The sequence below is a fragment of the Micropterus dolomieu genome, linkage group LG08 (genome assembly GCF_021292245.1).
Source record: "Micropterus dolomieu isolate WLL.071019.BEF.003 ecotype Adirondacks linkage group LG08, ASM2129224v1, whole genome shotgun sequence".
Lineage (NCBI taxonomy): Eukaryota > Metazoa > Chordata > Actinopteri > Centrarchiformes > Centrarchidae > Micropterus > Micropterus dolomieu.
This window is the reverse complement of record NC_060157.1, coordinates 15,527,215-15,554,404: the sequence shown is the minus strand read 5'-3', so window position 1 is coordinate 15,554,404 and position 27,190 is coordinate 15,527,215. Positions and strand designations below refer to the sequence as shown.

The 27,190-nt window shown below is 41.6% G+C and overlaps 2 protein-coding genes across 4 annotated transcripts; one reads left to right on the top strand and one right to left on the bottom strand.

Moving 5' to 3' along the window:
- The first annotated feature begins 157 nt into the window (after positions 1–157).
- Positions 158–15,281, top strand: si:ch211-117c9.5 (sodium- and chloride-dependent creatine transporter 1). Its single transcript, XM_046055720.1, has 14 exons — positions 158–695; positions 2,103–2,405; positions 5,817–5,948; positions 6,052–6,388; positions 6,769–6,901; positions 8,247–8,381; positions 8,510–8,613; positions 10,974–11,098; positions 12,007–12,119; positions 13,060–13,200; positions 13,508–13,610; positions 13,700–13,800; positions 13,876–14,046; positions 14,243–15,281. The coding sequence occupies exons 1-14, from the start codon at positions 665–667 to the stop codon at positions 14,369–14,371; spliced, it is 2,058 nt and encodes a 685-aa protein (XP_045911676.1). The 5' UTR covers positions 158–664; the 3' UTR covers positions 14,372–15,281.
- On the bottom strand, positions 15,280–26,858 carry si:ch211-117c9.2 (solute carrier family 26 member 6). 3 transcript variants are annotated; one of them, XM_046055716.1, is made up of 19 exons: positions 26,520–26,858; positions 25,364–25,503; positions 24,862–24,972; positions 24,560–24,732; positions 24,269–24,433; positions 22,989–23,141; positions 22,691–22,773; positions 21,957–22,104; positions 20,210–20,323; positions 20,031–20,108; positions 19,815–19,910; positions 19,606–19,712; positions 19,454–19,523; positions 18,438–18,536; positions 18,200–18,310; positions 17,759–18,100; positions 17,042–17,096; positions 16,680–16,810; positions 15,280–16,556 (listed from the first exon to the last, which is right to left on the bottom strand). In XM_046055716.1, the coding sequence occupies exons 1-19, from the start codon at positions 26,666–26,668 to the stop codon at positions 16,530–16,532; spliced, it is 2,352 nt and encodes a 783-aa protein (XP_045911672.1). In that variant the 5' UTR covers positions 26,669–26,858; the 3' UTR covers positions 15,280–16,529. The 3 variants fall into 3 exon arrangements, with proteins under 3 accessions (XP_045911672.1, XP_045911674.1, XP_045911675.1); XM_046055718.1 differs by having other exon boundaries at positions 18,444–18,536; positions 26,520–26,857; XM_046055719.1 differs by lacking the exons at positions 15,280–16,556; positions 16,680–16,810; positions 17,042–17,096 and having other exon boundaries at positions 17,915–18,102; positions 18,444–18,536.
- Positions 26,859–27,190: the final 332 nt, after the last annotated feature.

Sequence of the window (27,190 nt, the reverse complement as noted above, 5' to 3'; positions counted from 1 at the left end):
TATGCAGAGTAATAAACCCATACTTGTGACTCCTCATTTTGACTGAGCGCTGCTGCTGATGCTGTGCGCACCTCACTGGACCGGCCTCAGCCAATCACGTCAGCCGGCTGCGAGAGGGGGCGGAGCCAGTCGCCGTGACAGCTAACGGACAGAGGAGTAGATCACATTCTTCGTCTGCCGAACCGCTGCATCTCCCGTTCATGTTCACGGACTTCTGACTGGACTGCTTAAACAAAACATCTTCACCCTAAGGCGCAGTATAATTTTCATTTAACTGTTATCCATGAGATTCTTCAGGCTTACCTTCAAGTGCTTCGTCGACTGCTTTTGAATTTCCTTTGTCACCGGCTGAACTGACTGCGGCGCCTTGTGAAAATTTCCATCTCTTGGCTGAGCTGAGGGGTTCTAACGTGTGATATTCTTTAAAAAAAAACTGCGATTTTTTTCCCCAAATTTTAAGAAGGCGAAATAACAAACTCCACAAAAACAGACAACTGGAGAACCGCGTACTGTGGCTACATCACTGCCTCTCTGAGCCTTCCGGGTGCCTTGTGTTAGCCAGGCACATTTATAAAAGTTCAGCAGCCCACTGGCTAAACCATCAGCCAGCTTTTGCTTTTTGAAAAATACAATTTATTTTTGTGCCGCTACGTTACCGAACAACATGTCACCTGAGTTGGAAGAGAACAGCCAAGGTGAGTTTAACAAATGACCTCTAACGTTAGCTGGTTAATAATGACTTATGATTTAGCTAATTTAACGTTACTGTGGTTCAGCATCTTGTTAAAACATAACCACATGCTCATGTGTTAGAGCATCTGTTCCTCATTATTCGTTGTAGGGACAAGAGCAGCTCCAGACACGCTGCACTTCACCTGCCCCAGTCATATAATCGTCACACACTCAATATCTCAATATACACTTTACACCAGAGGTGACTCAACTGCGTAGAAGTCATTTGAAGCTCAATATGGTGCTGAACAGGTGTCACGCATGGTGAATACAGAAGGTACTCATTCCCCAGGCAAATTATTGTCAAGTTTTTACGTCAATATTACGAGAGCATCAATCAGCTTGGTAAGGCTTACCCTGCTTGTAACACTAAGTGACTCACATGCATATATCAGTCTGTTTCCAAAGGACAGCTTAGTATTTGGGGTTATATTCTTGACACAGACCCCATCTACGCAGAAACACAATAGTTTGTTTTATTGTCTTAACCTAACAAGTGATCTATTTTGATTCACTTTAAATCACCACATACTGTGTGTAGCTATTGCTCATTTGCTCACTCTAATTCTCTCAAACCACAGGTATCATCTTATTAAGTTGCCCTATAGATGCGGACAGCCCTTACCTTCCCCACTCTTATTCCCCCTCCTATGTTCAGACACCCCCTCAAACTGCTCTGATCTGGATTCAGCTGCCTTGCTTTGCATCCAGCACAGAGCAGGCTGACTGGTATCATGGAACGGCACTAATGAAGTGGCACGTTGCTGCTTTTTATTTTTGCGTTTGGGTTATCTGCATGCATTCGTTCAGCATGTGGGAAAGAGAGAAATGAAAGCTCTGCGAGCGACAGAGGAGCTCCAAACATATGCCTTGAATTGGCTCTCTGCTGTGTTGTACTGCAGCACGCGCATCTCTCGGTCTGTGAGACAGAGACAGAGAAAATGAACACCGGGGGAGGGCTCAATGATGACAAGACAACCGCAACACGAATTTAGCACAAATACAAATTGTGTAAGGGCAGTTCACCCTAGTGGATGTATATGGTGAGATGTACGTCAGCCCTGTTACAGCTTAGTGGAGTACTGACATTTTATTGCAATGAATGGAAAACATGCAGTATCCCTATTCCATTCAGTGCAAGTCTGGCCCAAGAGACTGTAGTTTATCTGCCTCTAGTGCTAACATGTGATGTGAAGTTGTGAATGTGTGTATTTTAGATATGAGTAGTGTGAGAATGTTGTCTTATTTTATTAGTGTTACTACATACTGATTCCTACTGTCTTATCTGTTCCCATTTGTACTCCTCCTTGTCTGCTACCTTCTTCTATTCTTCTTTCTCCTCTGACCCATGTACGTCTTCTCTTAACCAGGTGAAATCACTCTCCCGCAGTTGGAGGCAGGAACCCTGTCCGAGGAGGAGGGCAGCGGGTCAGCTCGCCCCCTGGTACCTGTGCCTGGAGCTGGCCCAGGGTGTGGTGAGGGCGGAGGGGCTGGCCCGCCGCAGACCCAGGACGGGGCCGCGGCCGGGACAGGAAATGGGGCTTTAGCAGTACCAGCGGTGGAGAGAGAGACCTGGACCAGACAGATGGACTTCATCATGTCCTGTGTGGGTTTTGCTGTCGGCTTGGGCAACGTGTGGCGGTTCCCGTACCTCTGCTACAAGAACGGAGGAGGTGAGCTTCAGGAGCGCTGTGTAGTTTATGCAGGTCTCTGTGTGGTACCGCCACACAAAAGAACACAGTTACAACAAACATATGAGTATTACTTTAAAATCTCTTAGGCCTGTTTTAGTACTAGTAAGGATATTAAAGGTTGGTAGTTTGTTCTGCAGAGGACTTCAAAATGTACCTCATATTAAATTCCAAGTTCATCTTGTGTTACATTCCTTTTGTGCACTAACTCATCATTCATTCATATAGTGAAACTTAATAATTCACTTTCCTCCATGTTGGGAGATGCAGTCATGGCTTTGCAGGGTGAACAAAAGGGTGCTTAACACACAGAGGGTCACCTGGAGGAGGTGTGTCACCTGTCATAAACACTGCATCAATAAACATTTAGGAAGCTTACAAACCACTTACAAAGTCCACGGACAACCTCTCCTGACCGTCAAGCCCTGAATGCTGAGCTTAATTCAACAACAGTCATTTTGACTTCTTCCGCACTCTTGAAATATAATGAAAAATCATTTATAAGTTAGAATTGTTAAAAAAGTTTGTTTTATCAGAATACAATACATTTTCAAAAAGAAAATCTAGATTTAGATGGTGCAGAGAAGTTTCTTTAACTAAAGAATCATCCAGGTTTGGCAATTTGTAAAAGTTTTGATAAACTCCTAATAATCTCCTGACAGTTTGTAGGACAACAGTGAAAGGCAGCATGGCAAGACATAATACAATAATAGACAAAGCAGGGCCTGCGTGTCTGTGAGCACGTAGCTCAAAAGCTGTGCCCACCCATGTGGTTTCGCTTTATTTATTATAGCCACAAGTTGCTTAATAGATGGACTTAGTACAAGTATCCCTATTCCCGCTACTCTTTCACTGGCATGTAAGGTTATTTCCGGTATCCTCTCCATGTTCATATGTGCCAACTTGTCAAATAGTAACCTGCCCCAACTGCAACTTTTGGCCCTGACTTCTCTTATCTCTGCCCTGCCTACTTTTCTATTTATCTTTTTTTATGAGGCGTTTTATTTAAGTGAAACTGTGTGTGTTTGTGTGTGTATGTGTGTGTGTGTCTTAGTCCAGCCCCCCCCCTCCATGTGTGGGTCTTGTGACCCGTGGCTCTGATACCCACCTTCTGGTATCGTATAACAATGGCCTGCCTCACACAGTACACCCCCACCGTGCTCCTGCTCAGCACTCATGTAGCAATACAAAGGTGTTCTCTCCCCCTCTTCTCCTGATAAGGAGGCACGGATATGTCACACAGTAACCGTCCTGTGACTGCGCCCGTCCTTCCCTCCTCTCAGAGTCAGCACAGCCACGTCCGCTACATTACTTCATTTTACACCTTTGACGGAGCCACCTTTTAACACAACAACCGTATCAGATAAGGGCTGGGGCTCTTAGTCAGACATGCTTGTTACTAAAACAAGAGACACACTCCTCTGGAGACAGTAATAGGTGGATGTACTAGAAATGCTCTGCAAATCTCATTTATTTGTAACCCAGTTGCAAGGCCTGATGTGTCTGGTCCAGTTATGATTAGAGAGGATTTACTTAAGCCCATTAAGGACGCGGTTCCTCAATGATTTGGCCAATATGTCCGCACATGCATTCATTCCATTCCCGCCTCTTATTGCATCCCTCTCCCTCTCTATCTCTCGCACTGTCTCTCTCACTCTCCCAGCGCTTTCACTGTTAGACTCACACTCATGAATGTTTCCTTATAAGGCGACAGCCCTCTGCTGAATGAAGAATGACGGACTGAATGAGGCACAAATTGTCAATCAATAGCACTGTAGCAGAGCCAACCAGGTTGATGCCTTGGTGTGTCATTTTTGGATTTGTTGAACCTTCTCCACCACAGCGTTGTCCCAGTTTTTCAGCCTCCCTCTCCTGTGACGTATCCATCTTTCCCTCCTTTCTTCTTTGCCTCTCTCTACTCTGCGTCATAGCTGATCATGTGACTCCCTCCCATCTGCGCACTGTGGTGGCATCACCCATTTATGTTTTTATTCAAACCAAATCGTTTTAATTAGATTAAGTGAGTTAAATGTCTTATGCTGCATTTATATATTTATATATCTCCTGTGTATTCCTCATCACAGCAAGCTTCTCCTACAGTATGAGAATCCAAATGGAGATTGTTTATACAGGGTACAAAAACCAAAACTGCCCTGGGCCAACTACTACTAATCAAAGTCCAAACAAGTCCTCTATCAGGATAATAACTCCTGCTGGGGTCTATTGTCGTTTTCCTGTCTCCAGTTGAGAGTCCTTCGTCTGCCCCCTCTCCTTGTAGCTTTCAAGGACAGTAGGCGACTTACCAAAACTGTCCAAACACTTGTGGAATTGGAAATGACGCTGTGATCTCCCACATACACTTTCAATGCATCTGTGGCCTTGTCTGTCCTCGTCCCTGGCTTTCAGTCTTTTGCCCTTTACAGCTTCCTTCTTCTCTCGACTGTTTCTTACTGGTTCAAGGGTTTGATTAGTGAGAGCTGTTCCGGTGTTTGCGCAGTTTGTGTCCTTAAAAACTAAACATGACTTTTCCCCTTAGATTTTTACCTCAGAGTAAAGTGTTGCTACTTGTCTGCCAAGAGCAAGGCATGCTTAATGAGCCTGGTTCTACTAGTTAAGCTATTAAGAAACTCACCATTGATTTGAATATGAATAGCATAATGTGATGATAATGAAATAATTATATCAAGTCTTGAAGATGTTGACGATAATTACTTTGATTATCATGTGATGTTTCTACACTTTAAATACGCTAAAAATAATCAACAAATCAATTCCATTATGAAGGGTGTGATCTAATTACCATGATCAATCTCCAAAAAAATGGAAAATGTTATGATGCTTGTAATCATAATTTCAATCCAAAATCATGTTACTATTGGAATGTTTTGTAGGCAAGGGGTTTAATTAAGTCTCTCTGACCATGTAATGGCAATGTCACTGGTTCGAGACCTTTGTTGCATACTTAACTACTACTTAATATTTGCTACTAACTTCTGCTTCCCTGTTAGCACAGGGGTCTGCCAATGCAGTTGACATTTTAATTAGTGACATATACTAAAAGCACGCTTGTCCAGCAGATGCACTTTTGTAGTGCATAACAATGGAGTCTCAGAACAACTAAGCTAACATTAGCTAGCATTAACTAACTTTGCTGTCCATTTCATCCTCCAACTGCAGTTTGAAGCGTCAAGAATCCCAAATATGTGTTGCTGTAGTAATATATTTCCTGTTAGATATCCAATGCTTTACTTTGGAACAGAGGTGATCAGCGTTTTTGAGTTATAATTATTTGGCCAAAGCCTTTTCCCAGTGCCTTTCTACCTGCCTGTAAATTCAGATAACATGATGATGATAAATGTACACGTTGATGGATATGTGTGTTGTGTGTTGCAGGGGTTTTCCTGATCCCCTACTTGCTGATTGTGTTCATCGGAGGCATTCCAGTCTTCTTCCTGGAGATTGCGCTTGGACAGTTCATGAAGCAGGGAGGGGTCTCTGCCTGGAACATCGCACCCCTCTTTAAAGGTACCTATCTTCGTTTATGTCAGTGTGTCTGACGCACCGAGAACACATTTAGATTTCTCTGAAGGAGTTATTTTAATGCTGTTAATCACTCACTCCCTGTCAGGTCTGGGCTTGGCCTCAATGGTGATAGTGTTCTTCTGTAACACCTACTACATCATGATTCTGGTGTGGGGCCTCTACTTTCTCTTCCACTCCTTCACCAACAAACTGCCCTGGGCCACCTGTGGACACCCCTGGAACACCCCTAACTGTACACTGGACTTCCGCCGCGCCTGCCATAACCGCAGTGCTCCCCAGCCGGCTTTGCCATCATCCTCTGCCACCCCTTCCAACCTCCTATCCTCCACGCCCCCGGTGAACCTGTCTTCAGCTCAGCTCCTCTTCAACGGCAGCTGCACAGAGACTGAGGGCATGCGCTCTCCAGTCATCGAGTTCTGGGAGTAGGTCATACCTTATCTGGGAATTGTCATGGAGGAGTTGGGCACCGTGTCAGCAGTCTTAAAAAAATACATTTTACTATCTAAATTCAAGTCTTAACAATCCACTGTGTATGTGAACTAAGTACCCAGCGTTTCCAGTAATGCTGAACTTTATTCTGATCATTTAGATGTTTTTACAAAATGGTTTTGTATGTATGCATTTCATTTTTCTGGCATTTACAAGGCCTATAAAGCCTTATTTGACTTTCAAAATATATTTAAAGTTGCAGTCACCCTGTTGAAGGTATTCACTTGTTTACATTATCTTTGACTCTGGCTTGTTCGGAAACTTTTTTTATTTCTGTCTAATGGATGCCCCTTTGTGTTCTGTGTCTTCCTAGACGTAAAGTTCTCCGTCTGTCTGGTGGGCTGCACGAGCCTGGGGACATCAGCTATGAGTTGGTGCTGTGTCTCATAGCAACCTGGGTCATTGTTTACTTCTGCATGTGGAAAGGAGTTAAATCTACTGGCAAGGTAAAGTGTTTTCTGACTACACAATTTATGATTCCCAATGTTTCATGTCACTGTTTGGATTTATGGAGTGCAGATTAATATTTATGGCTTAATACGTTTACTGTATGAGAAACGTCGCATGCCTCTGCCAGGGGTTATGGAGTGCAGACTAATATTTTGCATGGCTTCATGCAGAGCCTTTTGCCCTTTGACCCCAAATCAGCTTTGGTATAGTGAGGAGATCAGTGTCTAGACTGAAACACATGTATGAACACAAATTTAACCACACACGTGTTCTTTGAATTTCTGTTAATCTGTGTAGTTGCACTTTTTCCTGTTTTCTCATGTGTAATTATGTATATATGCAGCTTAAAGGTTCAGTAAGGCTATAATCTTCCACTGAGCCGTAGATCCCTATTATGTTATACTCTACATACACATTGTTGTGTGACTTCCATTTAGTAGTTTTAAAAAAAAGATTCCCTCTCCTCATTGGTTTAAATGTGTGTGATCTCATATATTGGCATAATGAATGCATCCTTATTTTTTGTAGTACATGGAGATGTCTGTGTTTGCATACTTGTGTCTCCAGAGTAGCCAAAGCTCATAGGGCGAGGGGAAAAAAAGATTGAAGGAGATTGAGCCGGCCAGCCAGCTGTAAGCCGATTAGTAACTTTCCACCATGTCGATGTTTGAGAGCTGTAAAGGGGCTTTTCTGCCCATGTTCACCCTAGATCAAGGCAAATATGTGCTTTCTCACTACTTTGCTCGTACCGTACTGATTTTAGCTAGGACTTGATGCTTCTAATAGGTAGCAGGGGGTGGCTTTCTCAGCATATCTTGACAAAGACTACCTTCTGAAAAGGTCTGCCAAAAACCCCTGCTATTGCAGGAGGTTTACAAATTGTCTGGCTTTCCATTTACAGGCTACCTTTTCTTCAAAGTAACATGACAGGGCCCATTACACATCTACTACAGGAAGGACCTAATGGGCTTCTACTTAAGACTTGAGTATTTGCAAAGCAGGTAATTGCTTAATCAAAGTGATAAAAACATTTTCAGGTGCAGTTACATTGAAAACATTTGACCATAGCTGATGGACCATGTTTATAAGCACTAAGCGTTTTCAGCTAGCCTGTTAAATTCATCATATAATAACTACATCTTTTTATGTACTTACTACATGTAATGTGAGGAGTTTAAATGTTTTAAGGGTTTACTGTGGAGTTTTCTATTTTTCACTTAATGCAAGTTCTAATGCATAGCACTCAGACTTCACCTCCCGAACCCCAATTATATCTTACATATTGGTCCCACAGTATCTAGAAGTGTACTTCACAGCTCTCTTTTTCCCATCTTTCTGTAGGTTGTGTACTTCACAGCTCTGTTCCCCTACCTGGTTCTGGTCGTTCTTTTGGCCCACGGAGTCACTCTACCTGGAGCAATAGATGGGATTGTTTACTACCTGAAACCAGACTGGTCCAAACTTGGAGAAGCACAGGTGTAACTTTTGCATGAGCTGCACATTTGTTTGTAGCAGTGTAGTGACAAGAACATATGACAGCAACATCTAAGAAACATAGGAAAACAGATTGTGAAACATTACTCAGACTATTCCATTTGTGATAGGTGTGGATTGATGCCGGCACTCAGATTTTCTTCTCCTATGCCATCGGACTGGGCGCCCTGACTGCGCTGGGCAGCTACAACCGCTTCCATAACAACTGTTACCAGTAAGTTTGTACACAGCACAAAATCAGACGCTGTCGCTGGAAGGAGGCCAACATCAACACAAATACCATTAGCCAGACTCTGCATACTGCTGCATGTGACTGTAGACTTGATTACTAGTATCAAACAAACCAGGAAAAAAATGTTTCCAGTAGAATTAGGCTTTGTTCACTACAGACACAGACACATTGTATGGTCTGTTCAGTTCTCTGGCCGCTGGAACAACCGACTAGACTAGACACTGTCCGAGCGTGCCTGGAATTATGATTAAGGCCCAAAAACTTCTAACATTCTCACATTTCAGGAGTCATTTCCCCTCCCTGATCAAAATAGAAACAAACAGGTTGCTATGAAGAATCATAGCAGTGTCCTCAAGCCCTGAATATGTAACAAGCTCAATTTTATTTTCAGGCTATGATTCGATTATGCTTTTTGAATGGCTGTAGAAATAAACTATTGAATGTCAGTGAGGCCGTTAATAAAAATTAGAGTGCAGACCTGAGCTACACTGTCTGCTTCTCGCAACAACTGGCCTCACTATTGCTCCTTTTGTAGGCTGGTTGATAAGCTTGCAAGTGTTTCCTGCAGCAGACAGATATGTAAACACATCAAGACCCGTATGAGGTTGTTAGCTCCATAGTAGTAACAGGGATCTCTTCTTTTTTTTTTTTTTTTTTATATCTCCTGCTATCCTATCTCTAACCTGCTTGCATGTTTAGAATGTCCATAACAAGAGGAGCCTCATGTATATCCTGTCATCTGACATTTTCTCTGCCTTGACCTTAATTGGTAGTTGAAAGATGAGTTCAGATCCTGAGGTATGTCAGCCCAGCTTGGTTTCTCACACACACTTTGAATATCCCTGGGAGAAATGTTTAAATAAACTGCTCACAGATGCCACTGTATAGTACATTTTGGGCTCAGGACTGTTTTGGAGCTCGTTCAATTGCTTCCAAACCACATAGCTTGACTTCATATGTCTTTTTTAGCCACGCTGGCGGCGTAGCTGCAGGGATCACAATGTCAGTCTGTTCACATTTTGGTTGAATTGTGAAATACCTTGAACCACTGGATAGATTGCCATGAATTTTGATACATTAGCGGTCTTCACATGACTAATGCTAATGGGGCGTGCGAATGTGCCAACATTAGCCAGTGTTTAGCTGGGCATTACATACTAAACCTGGTCAGGTGAGAAAGAAGCCAGGCATTAAACCTCTTCTGTTCTCTTTTTTTCATTCTTGGCACAACTATTTATCACTCTTTTTCCTGCTGACAACCGATGCTTCACTATGAATGCCTTCTAGGAGAGGCTGTCTGAAAATGTGCACCGTTATTCTCATATTTAAACAATATCGCATCTCCCTGAGCAGCCTAAGCACTTTTGACTTCTGACGTGCTCTGACAACACGTCGTACAAACCACTTTCTAGTGTAACCTGGCCCTTAGTCTGATGAAAGGTGAGCCAGGTCTGGCAGAGTAGAGGTGAGCCTGACAAGCTGAGTCGGAAGCGTCCTAAAATTACCATTCTAAACTCTTTTGACTTATGTAACACCTCTAATACCCTAATGCAAAATTTAAAATGTTTGCACCACTAGTGGTAAGCTTCGACAGCAAGTGTAAAGTTGTATCCATCCAACAACTTTGTTTTTTGCTGTGTAATGAGGATTAAAGTCTCTTTGGTCTTGCTTAATGTGTTCTTGATATGGACTCCTTTCTTAACCCAAACAGTCACTCGCGCTTGTTTTGATCATCCACATCCATAAACATTCCTCAGAGCAGCATTTCAGACTGAGCAGAGGTTGCTTCTGAACACAGCTGCAACAGTGTTATAAAAACCATCATGGTGCAACTGTTGTTTATTCATTCTTTATATCGGAAAGGATTCTTGGTCTGTGTTGCCAGCTAGACTCGATAAACAGAAGGTTATTATGTTATTGTAGACCAGAAAACAGGGATGTTGTTGATGTCACACTTAAATTAGAATATGTACAACATAATTTATTTATACATGCCTGCATTATTATAATGTTGGATATAATTATATATATGTAGCAAGTAGTCAACATGGGTTTTCCTTTCACTCTTTCCTCTCTCAGACCTTGAGACAGACTTCCCATTGGCGTGTTTCTCTCTGCTGTCTACCTGCCAACTACAAAGACAACAGCAGCTTTCAGAGAAATTGTTATTGATCCCCCATTCACCATCCCAGCCCATCTCTTCTTTTGCCAGTGTTTGTCTTGAGTACCTTACGTGAGCCTCCTGTTTCAGCATATTATAATGCATCTTTTTTCTCACAAACTCATTCTCTCTGTTCTCTGTCCCCTCTTTTTTCTCTATTCCTCTTTCTGGTTCTCTGTAGGGATGCATTCTTGCTGGCCCTCATTAACAGTGGAACCAGTTTCTTTGCAGGCTTTGTGGTGTTCTCTGTGCTGGGCTTTATGGCTGCAGAGCAAGGCGTGGACATCAGTAAGGTAGCTGAGAGTGGTAAGAATACAGCATCCCCCTGAATTGGCTTCCTAAAGCCTAGTGCAATATAGTATATAGTATTGACACTATGCAATCAATAATAGTATTTATCAATATATATATATATATCAAATTACATCTCACAAAGGGCTTTGCAAGGGCAAAAAAATACAACACACAGTTGTAAAACCATCAGGTTTTAAACAAAAACGTATAAAAACAAGAATAAAATGTTACAGTTTAAAGGAAAATTAAAGTCAATTATGATCAGGAAAGGCTCTTCGCTAAGGCTTTTCAGAAGGGACTTAAAGAGGTTCACTGACTCAGCCAACCCGATTTCCTCACACAGGCTGATCCAGAAGACCCGGGGCCCTGACTGCAAATGCTCTGTCCCCTTTAGTATCTAGCTGGGCCTCTATAGACAACAGGCGTCTGTGTGTATGGAACTAAAAGGTCAGATATATAGCAAGGAGAAAGGCAATGAAAACCCTTAAAGGTAATCGGTACATTTTTTAAATCTATTCCTAAACATACTTGGAGCCAGTGTAAAGAGACTAAAACAGGAGCGATGTGATCACGTTTCTTTGTTCTGGTTAAAAGCCTGGCAGCTGAGTTCCGTACAGTCTGGAGTCGATCAATACTTTTTTTTTGGTTCAAGCAAGTAAAAAGGCTGTTATAGTAATCTAGGCGTGGTGCGTTGATGGCATGTTAAATGATCTCAGTGTTTAAAATATAAGATATATCTTATTTTTTACATATTTCTAAGATGATAAAAATTGCACAATCTTTGTGATGTGGTGCTCCAAACTTAAATTGCTATCAAAGCAGAAGCCAAGATTTCTTACAACAGGCGTGATAGTGCTAATGCTAACGTATGATAACGTCTCTGCTCTGCTCTGCTTCTGACTCTTTTTCTTAATGTGCAGGTCCAGGCCTGGCCTTTATAGCCTACCCCAAGGCTGTGACTCTGATGCCTCTGGCGCCGCTCTGGGCAGCACTTTTCTTTTTTATGTTGCTCATACTGGGCTTGGACAGCCAGGTAATGAACGGATTACTGACACATTTGAGTTTGTTTGTTTATATACACTTGAGAAAGCAATTACTTTAGGGAACAGTATGCTACTGTCAGGTATGACTTGCTTCTTTCAAAATGTTTAGCCCTTTATGTAGAATAAATAGCTAATCTTCATCTCGTTCTCTCTTTCTCTCTCACTTCCTCTCACACAAGTGCGACACAAACAGTCGAGACACACATTTTAGCATTGCATTTCTCCGCAGCCTGTTTGTTGTGTCTGTTTGAGCCAGTGCCTACTTCCATTGTTTTACAGCCCAGGGATTTGTCAATGAGCTTCTGTCTGATTCACACAGAGAGCGTCTGTCTCCCCTCCAATCCATTCATTTACTCTCAATTTCCATTCTCTTCCTCATTTCTTCTCCATCCATCTCTCTCTTTTTTACTGTCATAGCCACATTGGCCGTGCATATGCTGCCGTTTCTAGTAAATGGTGTAAAAATAGCCGCACAGCTGTTGTCCTCTCATCTCCTTCCGCAGGTCGAAATATGTCTCTGCGAAGATACACGTAAACATTCTTTTATAGGGAGACTGAGGAAAGGTGTCTGAGACGACATGCTCACCTGCAAAATCTTAATTACATGTCATGCAGAGTGGTAGTGGGGTCGGCAGCTAACCCTGATGTAGAACAAATAACCAAGCAGCTTCATTTGACGTATTCGACTTCTCATTTTAGTTTATTCACGCGTTTTTCCGGGTTGAAAACTGTTTTCAGTTTCTGTGTGTATTTGATATTTTTTGTTTACTATAACAAACACAGTCAACTAGTGAACACATTAAGGTTACATGCACATTCACAGAGTCAGAAGCATGTTTGAATTCCACGCCCTCACTCTGCCTCTTTCTCTCTCACTCACTTTTCCCCCTTTCTCATTTTCCCTGCTGTCTCTACTCCCTTTTTTTTTAGTTCGTAGGGGTAGAGGGATTGATAACGGGAATCATGGACATGCTACCCCCTAAATCTGCACTGGGCTCCTTGCGGCGAGAGGTGGTAGCGGCCATCTGCTGCGTCATCTGCTTTCTCATCGACATGTCTATGGTCACTGAGGTACGGTGAGGATTTCCTGGAGTTTGATATTCTTAAGAATTAGGTGGGAAGTTGGCAGATTATTACACAACAAATCTCTGCGACGCCATTGAGAAACTAGAAAAAAGCCCTTTTTACCTGAAATTATTTTAATGTTTATAAAAAATACATGGATTGTGTACTTACAACTTAACTGGCCACAGGGAAACATTGCCAGGAATGAACTAGGATGAAAGCCCTAAACAGTGGTGACAAGGCTGGAAATAGGTCACACGTAGAGTATTAACAGGGTGGTCTTGACGCTGACTGCTCTCTCTGTTTCCGTCAGGGAGGGATGTATGTCTTCCAGCTGTTTGACTACTACTCTGCCAGTGGCATCACTCTGCTGTGGCAGGCCTTCTGGGAGTGTGTGGTGATCGCGTGGGTCTACGGTGAGACAACGCCATGTAACTACAAGACAGACAACACAAACCGTACAATTCAGTGCATTATCATGGCCTCCTTTTGTTGTTTCTCTCAGGCGCAGACCGTTTCATGGACGATGTGGCTCGTATGATCGGCTATCAGCCCCTACCCTACATGAAGTGGTGCTGGTCCTACATCACACCTTTTGTCTGCGTTGTAAGTGCTGCTCTGTCAGTTTTCTCTGTACGGTTTAGCCAGATGCAAACAGCTGCCATTTCTTTGTGCATATAGGCGGTGTTCCTGTTCCACGTGGTGAACTACAAGCCCCTGACCTACAACACAGTGTACACTTACCCCTTGTGGGGTGAATTGCTTGGCTGGGCACTGGCCCTGTCCTCCATGCTCTGTATCCCTCTTACCGTTCTCTGCAAACTACTGCGCTGCAAAGGATCTTTGCGGGAGGTGAGTACACCTGGGTGCAGGTGCATGGTCGAACATATTCTCTTGTGCGTGTTTATCAGTAGAAACGTATCTCCTTGGATACCACTCTCCCTCTCCTGTCTGTTATTTGGTCTGTTGATTTTTTCATTACTCATTAGAGAAAACTGAAGGCAATAAACTGCTCATCATCTCTGTGCCCTTGTCTTACTCCATGTAGCGGTGGCAACACCTAACCACACCAGTTTGGGGCAGACATCACCTGGAGTACCTGGCCCCGGAGAGCGAGGCCAAACTGCTGCCCCCTGCAGGAACCAAGAGCACGCTGCTCTTTGAAAGTGTCATCTGATGAGCCGAGCCCTGCAGAACACATAGCCAAGGTCGCCCCTTGACATCAGCACACACAAACTACACAAAATATACACACTACACAGACCTGGTAAGAGAAAAGCGCAGATTTTAAAGCTACGGAAAAAAGCCCTGGACCAATGGACCAAAGATTAGATGGGAGAATAACTGAAACACACCCATACGGTCATCACATGCTGATATACCCTCTCCTCTGCTTCCTGACTCTACCTCGCTGACTCTCTCCTCTCTTTCCCCCCCCGCACCCCCCCGTTTCCCCCTCCCCCCCGCCTTGGTGTTGTCCCGTCTCGTCTGTGAATGCGATGTGTCCAGTGTAGTCTTGATATCTTTCCTTTTCTGTGCTTGTCTGTCAGAGCCTTGTCCATCCCAACATGTCATGTCGTTTTGTGCTGAATGAGTAGAAACTAAAAAAAAAAAAATTCTAAATGAAAAAAATCATATCTGCTGCTGATATGCCATGGTTTGAATGTGTGTGTGTTTTTGTGTGTGTAGATGCACTGTACCTGTGTGGGCGCGTGCATGTGAAGAAACTGTGGTGTCTTCATTTATATGTAAATTTGCCTCTGACCGTTGTTTTCTGCCGACTGTATTCCCGTAATTAATTGTACAAAAATAACTTCCATTTGTAAAAAAGAAAAATCATAAAGAGACAACACATCACCACTTCCAGCTGTGTATTATGAACTAACTTAAGTATCTAGTGTATTGTAGGGTCTGTGAATCAGTGTTAACAATATTTGGAGGGGATGAAGATCAGTATTTCCACCTTAAGAGAAAGAGAGAGACTTTAGATTGAATTGTGCAAAGAGCAGGAGACCGGGTCATGGGGAGGGGAAAGAGACTTGATGCCATGTCAGGAAAGAAGCAATAAATGACCAGATAAAGACGGACAGTGTGGTTTTGTTTTTAATTACATGGTGTCATTCATACGTTGTTCATAAAACACCCCCAGAAATTTACAAATAAGTATTCTGGTTCAGTCTCCTGAAATATGTTACAACTTCATTCCTGTATAAAAAATAAACTCACAAGATAGTAAAACATTTCACAGACAACTGAAAGATAGTCAGGTAGAACAGGGTGAGTGATAAGCACTCATAAGGAAATATGTGTTCTGTAATATACAACACTTGACATTGTTTGCTCTGGTGTGGTTAATCCAAGAAACCAATAATTCCACGATCCCTGAGGCACGTATCAGTGTGTTGATCATCAACCCACTAAGGGTCGCCTGAGAAACACTCAACACTTAAACATTCTGTGTTCAAATAGCCATTTCCCACATACATTTGTGAGTTAAAAAAAACACGTTTTATAGCTGGGAACAATTATCTTTGGGTAGGCTATCCAAATTAATTCAATACATAGGGAACATATAACCTATATTACAATACAGTTTAGCTACTGACGGTCATGATAGCAAATGTTAACATGACACTGGATCCTGAAAATAGAGGGGAGCTTGAGACGTCAGAGGTATCAGACGTGTTAATACTGACTGTAAATACGCCCACGTTGTTTTTAGAAGCTGCTGCTCTTTTTAAACGTAACACCTATTACGCCATATCTGCAATTCAGCTCATTCTTGCAGGCCTTTGAAGCAAATGAGTGGTAATGTTTGCTTGAGATCCCCTCCCAGAGGGAATGGTCTGACATTTGGATTTCCTTTTCTAAAAAGAACAGTAGGGCCTACTGCTATGGCTCAAGAATAAAGATTGACAGACACATAGACATAGAGATTGCATACCGTGGCTCGCCTGGTCACAGTTTCCCCTTACAGTCAACCTTTCACTCACTCTCTGCTCTCTCGCACAGGCTATAAATACAGACTCCTATTAGTCCAGTGTTACATTCTCCCACTCAACCCCCGCCCCTCCTCTGTCTCTCACACACACACACACAACATGGAGAGGGAGAGCTGCAGTGACGTATTGCTGGCTATTTCATTAGACGATATCATAAAAAGCCTGTTGCCACAGCAACGGCTCCCTGTATTTCCATGGTAACCGGCTGCCATGTCAAGGTGGTGCATCCTCCCCCACTGAAAGGGGGTGGAGACACTGAGGCCCAATGGTGAGCGATGGAACAGAAGAGGAGGATGAAGATGGCCAGAGTTGGAACAGTCTGACTCCTGCTGGTTACATCCGAGTGTTGCAGGACACATCCTGGAGGAATCAGGGTGGTTTAGGGGCTGAGTTGTAGGAACATTTCAGGATATTACAGCAATGAATATAAGTAAAGCTGAGAGAGCTTGGAAGTGTCAATAATGTTCATAGTGATGAACTCACATGTACAAAGTCTGTCTGCCCCAGTTTGTTGAGAATATGAAGCACTGCGTCGTGAACGGTGACAAACAGCCTGCTCTTTGGGATGGACTCTGAGAAGAAACCTGCAGTTTCCAGCTGCTCCACGACACACGCTAAAATTTGACCACATACACACACACACACACACAGAAAAGCATGCATGACAATGAGCACCCCTTATGAATGCATGAGACAAAAATCATTTTGTGATCATAGATATAAATATAATAATAATGGCGCCACTGAGGCTGAGACCTTGACGCATTCAGAATCTAAAGCTTCACTGCTTTGAGTCTGCATTAAGGACGTTAACTTGTCTCTGTTTTGTCGGGTGTGCCACTCACCTTGGCAGCCTGCAAGATATATGTCCAAATCAATCTCTCCAAAGTCCCTGAATATCTGAGTAGAAAGGACAGATAATCACTTTATTTTTGTTTTCTTTTAAAAATGTAGATGAACATTGCTCATCGATGCTCATCACTTATTTACTCACTTATTAACAGTGTTGGGAAGGTTTCAAATGTACTAGGTTACTGATTACAAGTTACCCTATTTAAAAAGTAATAGTTGTGTAATTTTCAATTACTTTATCAAAGTAATGTAACTTATTACATTTAATTACTTTTTGATTACTTTTCTCATTTCTAATAAATCTTTTCAACTGTTAACTATTTTTAAAAGAAAGCTTTAGAGGCAATTTCACAGGCAGACGGGTGGAGCTGCAAATTCAAACATGAGAACCAATCAAAAGCATCAGAATAGCATCAAACTTTGCTAAATGGCTGTGGCTGGAAATGGTAAAGGAAAACATTGTGCACATGAAAAACATACAAAATGAATATCATTCAACATATAGCCAAGCTTTTTACAGAAAATCTTTAGATGTAACCGCCAATGTAATCATGAACACTTTCAAGTAATTTAATTGCATGTTTTTTCCCAGTAACGGTAATCAGTTACATTTATTTTCAAATTAAATTATGTTACTAAATTACTAAAAACACAAAGCATCTGATTATTAAATGAATAATGTCAACGCACACTGATCCTGGCACACATACATTTTTCAAGGTGTTCACAGTGACTGTGTCCACAAAGCTGGTTGTTGAAATGTCCAAAATGATGCTGTGCGTGCCTGATCCACAGGCCCTTCCCTTTTCCTCTTCACCGTGTGATACATGGGTGATGCTGTCCTCACCGTGGCAGCCCGTGTCTGAGTCTGAGTCTAACATGACTGCATCATGTTGGTAAGCCCAGTTTACTTGGCCTTTACTACCTCTAGAGGTTTCTGTCAGGCTTAAACCATTCTCCTGACCCTTCAGCCCTGCAAAAACTTTCCCCTCGTTCATCTCTGACTCCTTCAAAGAGAATGTGCCGTTGGACAGGTGGCTGGCTGCTTTTTTCTGCCAAAAGGTTGAAAAACGTGGAAATAACTGTTAGTGACTTATAAGTTCAAATCCATTTGTGTAACTTGAGGTATCTAAATGTTTAGGATACCATACTTGTTTCTTTGCCTCCTTTTTAGCTTTCTTTTTCTCTCTCTCTTGTTTACGCTTCAGCTTTGAGTCCCGTTTCTTCTTTTCCGTCAGCAGCTTCCGGATTTCAATTCCACTCTGCACAAAAAGCCGAAGCATCACATTAGCGAGAGAGAACAGAAAGTGAGACGAGTGAGAGTAATAATGAAAGCAATTAAGGGTGCTGTGTCATCAAACACACGTCTGCACTCATAGACACACATACACGCACTTTCTCTTGCAGGGCCTCCACGTACAACTCAGCATTTGTATAGTAGATAGTTGTAGATGAATGGAAGATTTTAATTCCTGGAATCTCTCTAGCCTGCAGGGACACATCAAGAAGTACAAGAGTTCAGAAACACAGACCCTCGTCTGCTCTATTTTGCACTTTGTACCTCCCCTAGGTATTATCTGACTACAACGGACCTCTTAATGACTGAACATTGAACTAACTCTGTCCACAGAGAGTTCCTGTAAACCCAAATTTCAGGAAAAAAAAGCATAGTTTCTCATATTACCATAGTTGTATCAATGCAGATAGTTTTAGTTTCCATTTCTGAGATTTCTGTCCATTGCCAACACGACAGAATGTATGTGAATCAATGCACTGCAATCAACAGCCATGCTGGCAGCTCTGTACCTATAGGCACAGTGGTGATGGTGATTTGAGCTAAATGCTAACAGCAGCATACAAACATGCTCAAAGTGACAATGCTATAACATGCAGGTATATTTTTACCATGCTCACCCCAGTTTTGTGTTTTAGCATGCTTTTTAGCATTAGCTGATTAGCGCTAAACACAAAATACAGCTAAGCATGATGTCCTTCGTTTTGTAGCCATATAAACCATAGCTTTGGACAGGTATAATTTTGAGCTGATGGTGGTGCAAAATGGTAAATTAAGGGAGTTACTTCAGTTGATCCTGAAATGGACATGGCAATCCATCCAATTGTTGTTGAGATATTTCAGATTGGACCAAAGTGGTGGACTGACAGACAGACACTGTTCCTAGAGCCACAATTCAACAGAAATATTTACTTTCTGAATGAATACTTACATTATTGAACTGGGCAATTTTTTTCTGGAAATAAGTTTCCCGCCATTTTTTGGCTGGCGGTACAATCTTTAGCCACAGATATCTCAACTAATAAATCCAAAGCTATCTAAATGAGATTACCAAAACTCTGTGGATGAATATGGCACTGAGCACAGTCATTTACCACTAAAAGACTCTTACCTGCTTGTAGGTGTCTATGTCCAGATATATGTCAGTGCCTGACACGTGGCCCAAGATAGAGTAGTGGGGTCTGAAAGGTATTAAAAAATATTAAAATCTCTTATAATGTTTGCGTATGCATATGGAATTCAGAATTAATGGTGTATAGTTACAGTTGTGTTCTGGAGATGAACGTGAGCATGGAAAAGACAATGGAGACAGCCAGACCCAGGTCCAGGTTTAGCAGGATGGTGCTCATGAATGTTACCAGCCACACCAGCTAGAGGGCAGCGAACACTTACAGTCAGCAGGTTCAAAGTGCTCTAAGGTTCACACAGCATTTAACTGAACAGAATGCCTCTAAAAGAGGATTTAGTCATACCAAATCAAACTTGTTCGTCTTCCATAGCATGGGCACGTCCATGAACTGCTTGAACATTCCTCTCAAATTCACAAACACTATTGTGGATAAGACAGCCTGTGGAACACACAAACAAATGTATTTACTGTATACACCCACAGCATTGCTGGTTATTAAATTCACTCAAGAGAGACACTGATCATTAGAGAGAAATGGTAGGTTGCTGGAGAGTGTTACCTTGGGAAGATCTTCAAAGAGAGAACCTATTTTTAAAATTGTGATCAGCATGATGATGGACGAAATCACTCCTGCAACCTGACAAAATACACACACATTTATTGTACAATAAATGGTGAAGCTGAACATAATAATTAGATGTAATCGGAGGTATTTGTGTGTGCACGTGTGTGTTTTACTTGTGTCCTGCCCCCTGTGCTCTCCTGGACAAGGCTGCGAGACAGGGAGGAAGTCACAGCATAACATTGAAAAAAGCTGCCAACAGTGTTACTGAGACCCAAAGCAATCAGCTCCTGCAAAAAGAGAAACAGCAAGACAACATTTCAAATTAAAGCCACACATTTATATTTAGCCTGAGAAATAAATCACTTTTGATATTGATACTGACATTTGATGCTATCACTATTAAGTCCACATATGTCTGGAGTGTAAAACCTTGGGGTCAATAACATCATTAACTGTTCATTACCTTATCGTCTTGTCAACACATCACTGCCACGCTGAGAGTGGTGCTACGCATATTTAAGACACATTGATTGCATAAAGCTTGTTGGGCATTAATGATTTAGCAGGCCCACTTTTAGAGGCTGTGTGTGCTCGAAGCCTGTCTCTCTCTAGAGCAGAATGATCCCAGTCACATGCCTCTGCAAGTGTGTGTGTGTGTTTGTGTGCATGTGGGAATACGTCTGTGTGTGCAATGGACTAGCATAAGAGATGGGGGAAAAAACACTGTAGATCTACATGTGAAAAACAGAATTGTTAAGAGGTTATTTCTCTGTGTGCCTTTACCTCCAGTAGAACATTAAAAATGTATTCCAGTAAAATGATTAAATGACCTGATGTACTAGCAAATGGAAGACAGTGCAGTTGAATCTCAGCTGGTGGTTTGGCGTAAAGAATGAATCATCAGAAGAGAATGAGCAAAAGAAAACTTCTTCATGACAGATCGAGTGACAAATACTCTTATGCAGTATATGTGATCTTATTTGTTTCATGCTAGATGTATCTACATTTTATTTGCAAGATCCATAACAAGTAATCAAAAGCAAAACTTGATTGCTATCTTGTGCAGATAAACTGTAAACCGTAAATTGTGTACGTGTCCCAGTGTGGGGTGAATCCTGGATGGCTTTGTAAGAGGATGTTATGCACTGGCATTATAACATTTGGAAATTAATTTTTAATTACAGGCTTAAATGCATTTTTGGCCTGACTCCTTAAGAGGTTTAGGCAATCCAATTTCAGTCTATCATTACTATTAGGATATAATCCAGTCACTTGTGTTGCATAAAATGACTTTAAAAGGAGCGCCCAGAAAAAAGAGAAACCTCTTTTCAAAAATCACATAAATATGCAATTTGACGTCTCGGAAATAATTTTCTCGAATAGACAATTGCAATTTACAAACAGGTCTGTTGAAATACAGCACCACACTTACAGTAAAATAAATAATCTGTTCTTTATAGCTTTAGAAAAGAGAGACAGTAACAATGGAAAAATGTGTTGAGTTAGGGATTGGTATGACAAAACCATTTTGGTTGCTGCTTCTGTCACACTGTCAAGGCTGCAATCTGAATCTGAGATGAAAGAATAAACTGAGCAGCTGAAACAAATATGCACAGAAAACATACTCATGGCTCCGGTGTCAGTGATCCAGGACAAACTGAATAACTTTTTCCACTGGTGACAGTCATGACCAACTGTGCGTGAGGAGAGAATGAAATCTAATATTAGGCCAAAGTTTGAATCTTCCCTGTTAGCAGTGAGTCAGGAACTGGGCCTCAAAGTATAACTCTTACAGCTGTTTGTGGGTACCACAATGTATGTATGTATGTATGTATGTATGTATGTATGTATGTATGTATGTGTGTGTGTATGTATGTGTGTGTGTATTCAAAGGCTTATGCGTGTGCATGTCTTCCTCACCTGGTTGCTATCCACCTTGTAACCGTATTTGAGGGCAAATGTTTTGCCCAGGGAAATGTTGATTGCGTAGCCCACAATGGCCAATGCAAAAGCATCGCCTATCATCTGTTTGAACAATGTGACATCTGGAGCACGAGGGGCCTTGAGCCTGCAGCAGGTGGAAAAAAATGAATGGTTCAGGTTTTTATCACCGTTGTGACACATGCACAGCACGCAGAGTCCTGACACACAGGCACCTCTACAAACAGTTCATGGGACATGCTGCAATTTCCAGAAGTTTTTAAAGCATTAAAATAAATGTAACTTCAACCTCATTTGAATATGAAAACCGGTTACTTAAACGTAAAGGCAAACACAAGAAACACTCAGATTAACTTTAGTCTGCTATTATACCCTGTACCACACAAACCGGTTTCATGTCTTCTGGGGATAATCTTCTCACTTTTCTACTGCAGAAACATATCCAGGAAGAAGCTTTTAAGAGACTCTCTCCCACAAACACACACACACACACACACACACACACACACACACACAGTGACCATATTTCTTTGAAAGGTTGTGTTACTTCGTCTTATTAACAGCTCCGCATATCTGACACCCAGAAAATGTGGGTCTTTTGTGTCTGTGATCTTGTCTTGCAGCTGCCCTGAATCTCACCTCTATCCCCCCATCACTGTCTCTTTCTCTTTTGTCCACATACAAACATGTCAAACAATCAAAGCTGAACTTACCCACTGGGAATCTCTCCAACCACATCAATGCTGTATCTACTCGTAAGTCCACAGAAGTGGGTGATGATTGTTGCTGCTACGACCTGTTCAGACACAAGAAATGTTGGTTCAGTATGTGAGGTAAATCGTTACATTGTCTAGCACATACCACCCCTCTTTTTGGTACATGTAAGATAAAAGCATCAGTCCCTCATTCTAGAATGAATATTGTGGTCAAGCTGCCCCCTGCTGGACTATTAAACAAGTACACCTGCTGTGTAAACAGAAAAGAGAGGAAAAAGCAAAGCAGAAGACTTACCAATATAAGTTCTATCGGGATGGGCAGAAGCAGCTTCTTTCTGTAATAGGCATTGATTTCTTTGACCACAATGAGAACAGAGAGTGCCACCAGGCTGACCACCAGCTCTGGCACTTTAGTCTCAGGCAGTAACCGGAAAATATCCACCAAAATCTGGGAGGAAAAGAGTAGAGGAGAGAAGGACGGGAAAGAAGGAAAAAGTTGGAAGTCAGGTTAATCCACATATAGTATAAAAAGCACCAAAGAGTGCACAGACTTAATGGTGGTTTGCCTTCTGGTTTCGCTAACTTGTTGCCCCCGAGAAGAGGGAGTGGAGAAAATTGTAGAAACGTCTAACAATACAACACTCCTGCAGTGAGTCTGAATTCAAATTCACAATGGTTTTGTGTTTATTTGAGATTTTTACTCCGCTCACTGATATTCATATTGTGTGAGACTCTATTTTATAGTAATGAGTTGCTAAAGACATTAGTCACATGACTCCACCAATTAGATCACCCAATTACACTGCAAGCAGGGAAAAGAATTAAAGATTTTTTTTGTGATATTTGATTTGAATTTTAATAATTTTGTTGCTTTTTGCAAAACTTATACCCCACAAAGTGTGTGGGCCTTTAAATGTAAGTAAACAAATACTAGTTCAGAAAAGTATCCAAGTGGAATGGTTCAACATTTTGGGAAATGCGCTTATTTGCTCTCTGATAGAAAGTTAGATTATTACTGCTCTCATATATGTACTGTTACAGATGGCTCCAGCCAGTAACCGGTAAGCTTAGTCAAGCATGAACAAACAAGATATATTATGTTAATTAGTGAGTTTTAGAGTTGCTAGTAGGATAATGTTGTTACCTTTGGACAAAACCAGGAGAGTTGTTTCCCCATTTCCAGTCTTTGTATTAAGCTAAGCTAACCAGCTGCTCTAGCTTCATAATTAACAGACAGATGCAGGAGAGGTATTGATCTTCTCATCCACATATTTGCCAGAAAGCTAATAATCATTTTTCCTAAAATGATCAACTATTGTTTAAGGATAGTACAAATGATAATAGTATCTACTGTAATCAATCTTTAAAAGTCTTGGTTAGTTAGTTACTTAGTCAATCAGAAAGGGAACATCAGGCTGAATCACCACTGACAGTCCAAACAAAAACAAAACATTAGCTTCACCAAACTTTACTGCAAAGCTATATTAATGTGTTCTGTAACTTTGCTGTAAGTCTATCAATCTCTTGTTAGTATCCATATGTGAATTATGTAATGCATGACATATCGGTACTCACATAAATGAAGGAGAGAGGACCAGTGAAGCGAGCCGGTGTGACTCCAAACAAGTACTTGAGCTGGGAGACACACACATGACATGCTGATCCTGTGGTGTAGCCACGAATCAGTGGCTCAGACAGGTAGGTGACCACAAAACCAAACCTCACCACACCCAATAGCATCTTAGAATGGAAAAAGAGAGAGAAGGTTAGGCAAAAGTAGTGAACTATGACTTAAAAGGGTTGTTCAGTACCTCAGCACAGTCACTAAACATGTTCAATTTGGACAAAATAGACACACACACACACCTGAAAGATTCCTGCCAAGACTGTCAAGGAACATGCTATCTGTACTCTGTATGCGTCCCGAGCATCAATGTTCACACCTTCTGTTCCATTAGTGCCATTTACAATAAAGTCACAGTCTGGTGCCAGCCTCTCCGTCACACTCCCAACCATGATGCTGATCACAGCAAACGTACCTGAACATACAAAACACAAGCATGTAGGCGCACAATCATGCACAAAGACACGGGCAAGGGGTGTATAAATGTTCTTTCAGTTCTTTACTTTTTAATCACTGCCACCTTCATGCCCATTTCCTCACCCACCTATGGAGATGTGTCTGGAAGTACCAAAGATGAAGTAAACCAGCACTGGGTAGAGGGAGGTGTAAAGGCCAAACACTGGGCGTAAGGAAGCCAGAAGAGCATATGCCATGCCTGGAAAGAAAAAAAACATTAAACAAATTCAGTGATAGTTACAATGGGCACATTTTGGCTATAAACAAATAAGGAAGAGTCTGGCATTTGGGAAAATTCATTTATTTTCCAAGATATAACATGTTAACTAGTGAGCTTTAGAGGTGCAGAGTTTGTTAAATTTCGACAGAATAAGGTCAGGTGTTTCCCCGTTTGTCTTATGCTAAGCTAAGCTAAGCCTCTGCTAGGTTGAACTTCATATTGAACAAACACGAGTGGTATCAGTCTCCTCCCCTCAATCTCGGCAAGAAAGATCATAAGTGCTTTTTCCAAAACGTTGAAATATTCCTTCAGAGTGAAAAGTTCTGTAGATTTGTGAGGTATCATGAGAGCATATTCATTCTATACAAACCCTGTGGCAGATGCATGATGCCCACACTGCAGCCAGAGATCAGGTCCCCTATGGCATTTTCTCTGAAAGAGTAGTGTGGCAGCCAGCCAAGAACGGGGACACAGTTCAGCACTGTGTGCCTCAGCTGGGGCACCGAACACCTGCAACAGCCATCCCAGAAAAACATACGAATCATATTACTGAGAAGGAGGGAAAGACACAGGAGAGAAGTAGGGTGGGAGGGGCAAAGAATACGAGAGCAAAACAGGAGTGGTTTAGGTGGGTATTTATAGGAAAGCTGAATGTGGCATGACTGAGGTGTGGTCCTGCTCTTGAAACTCTGCTAGATAGCTCAAATTGCTGAAAATAGATTAATTACTGCAAAACATATTAATACATTTTGAAAGCAAATTTTTGATACTTCATAAAAGAACAAATTTATTGTAATTTGTAAAAACAAATTAAAATATCCTAAAATGACACTTGTGAATTGTACCACCTGCTACAGTTGTTATCTGCTGGCCTTGTAAAACAGTGACACACAGGATAACACCAGCATGTCAATGTGCTACTGTTCACTTCTTATGACAGATAAAGTGTGAACTGATTAAAATGTAACCTAGAATACCTGGAAAAACAAATATAAGATATCTTTTCCCAAATAACAGGTTTAGCAACTCCCATCTATGGCACAAACTGAGGTGTTTCTCCTCTGCTGAAATATTACAACCATTCATTAATTTAAATATTAATTAATTAAATATTTGGTAGAATAAAGTATACTCTGTGTTATTGTGACTGTTATTGGCAATATGATGTGTCACATGTTATTATAAATGCTTTTAACTTAATGAAACTGTGAACTTTGCTCATCATCCATTGTCATCTAACGACTCAGATGAATTGGTCACCAGTGGTCAGCATTTTCTAACTCATCACCGTTCTGCATTGAGATAGCAAAAACAGTCAACAAACTAACATCCACACGCATAATTAGCTTTAACAGGTTTAACAGGTTGAGTGAGCAGTTCAGAGGCACAGTTAAGCAAAAAAATGTAGGCTATCATTTCCTCAGCATTCTTTCTTTCACTTTGTGTCATTGTTTATCTGAGCGTTGTCCATAGGCTATTATCGTGTGTCACACCTTCGCTGTGCCGCCTCCTCTCTATGTTTTTACCTCAGGGACTCTTTCACCCGTTCACCCACGGTTGGTTTAGAGGACCACGTCCCCTTTTGTGCCACTTTATCAAGACGCAGCTCATCCAGGACCTTCCTCTGCACAAAATACTCCCCAGCAAACGAGCAATCCCTCTCCTCCATCTCCATGTCTGTTAGACCAAATTCAACAGAACTCCTTAAAGCCAGTGTCTGTTTGAGCTGCTCCTTTTCTGCTCAAGGGTCTTCTTGAATGGAAAGACAGTTGTAGCCGCACAACAAAAGCCAAACACTGAGTTGTGAGAGCGAAGCCACCTCGCGGTCTGTACTGATTGACTGCTTGTTTTCAGACTGTGGGAGTGACTGTTCCTTTCCTGTCCTTATAAGAGATCAACCACCCCTATGTCCCTGTTCTGCATACACTCACCTGAGGTAATGCGTGTGTGTGTGTGTGTGTGTTTGTTTGGGTGTGTGTAAAGGGCGTATTTTAGGTCCATTATGCATCGACTAATGAAATTATTTCAAATATAACCACCATTGTAAAACAAACGGTCAGCTGCAAATTAGCAACAAAATAACATAAACCAAAAGGAGAAATTACGACGGAGCATGGGCCACTGATTACTGAAAAAGTAATCTGAAATTTCAAAAAATAATTCATAATTATCAGAAAAATCTGTAACTTCAAGAATG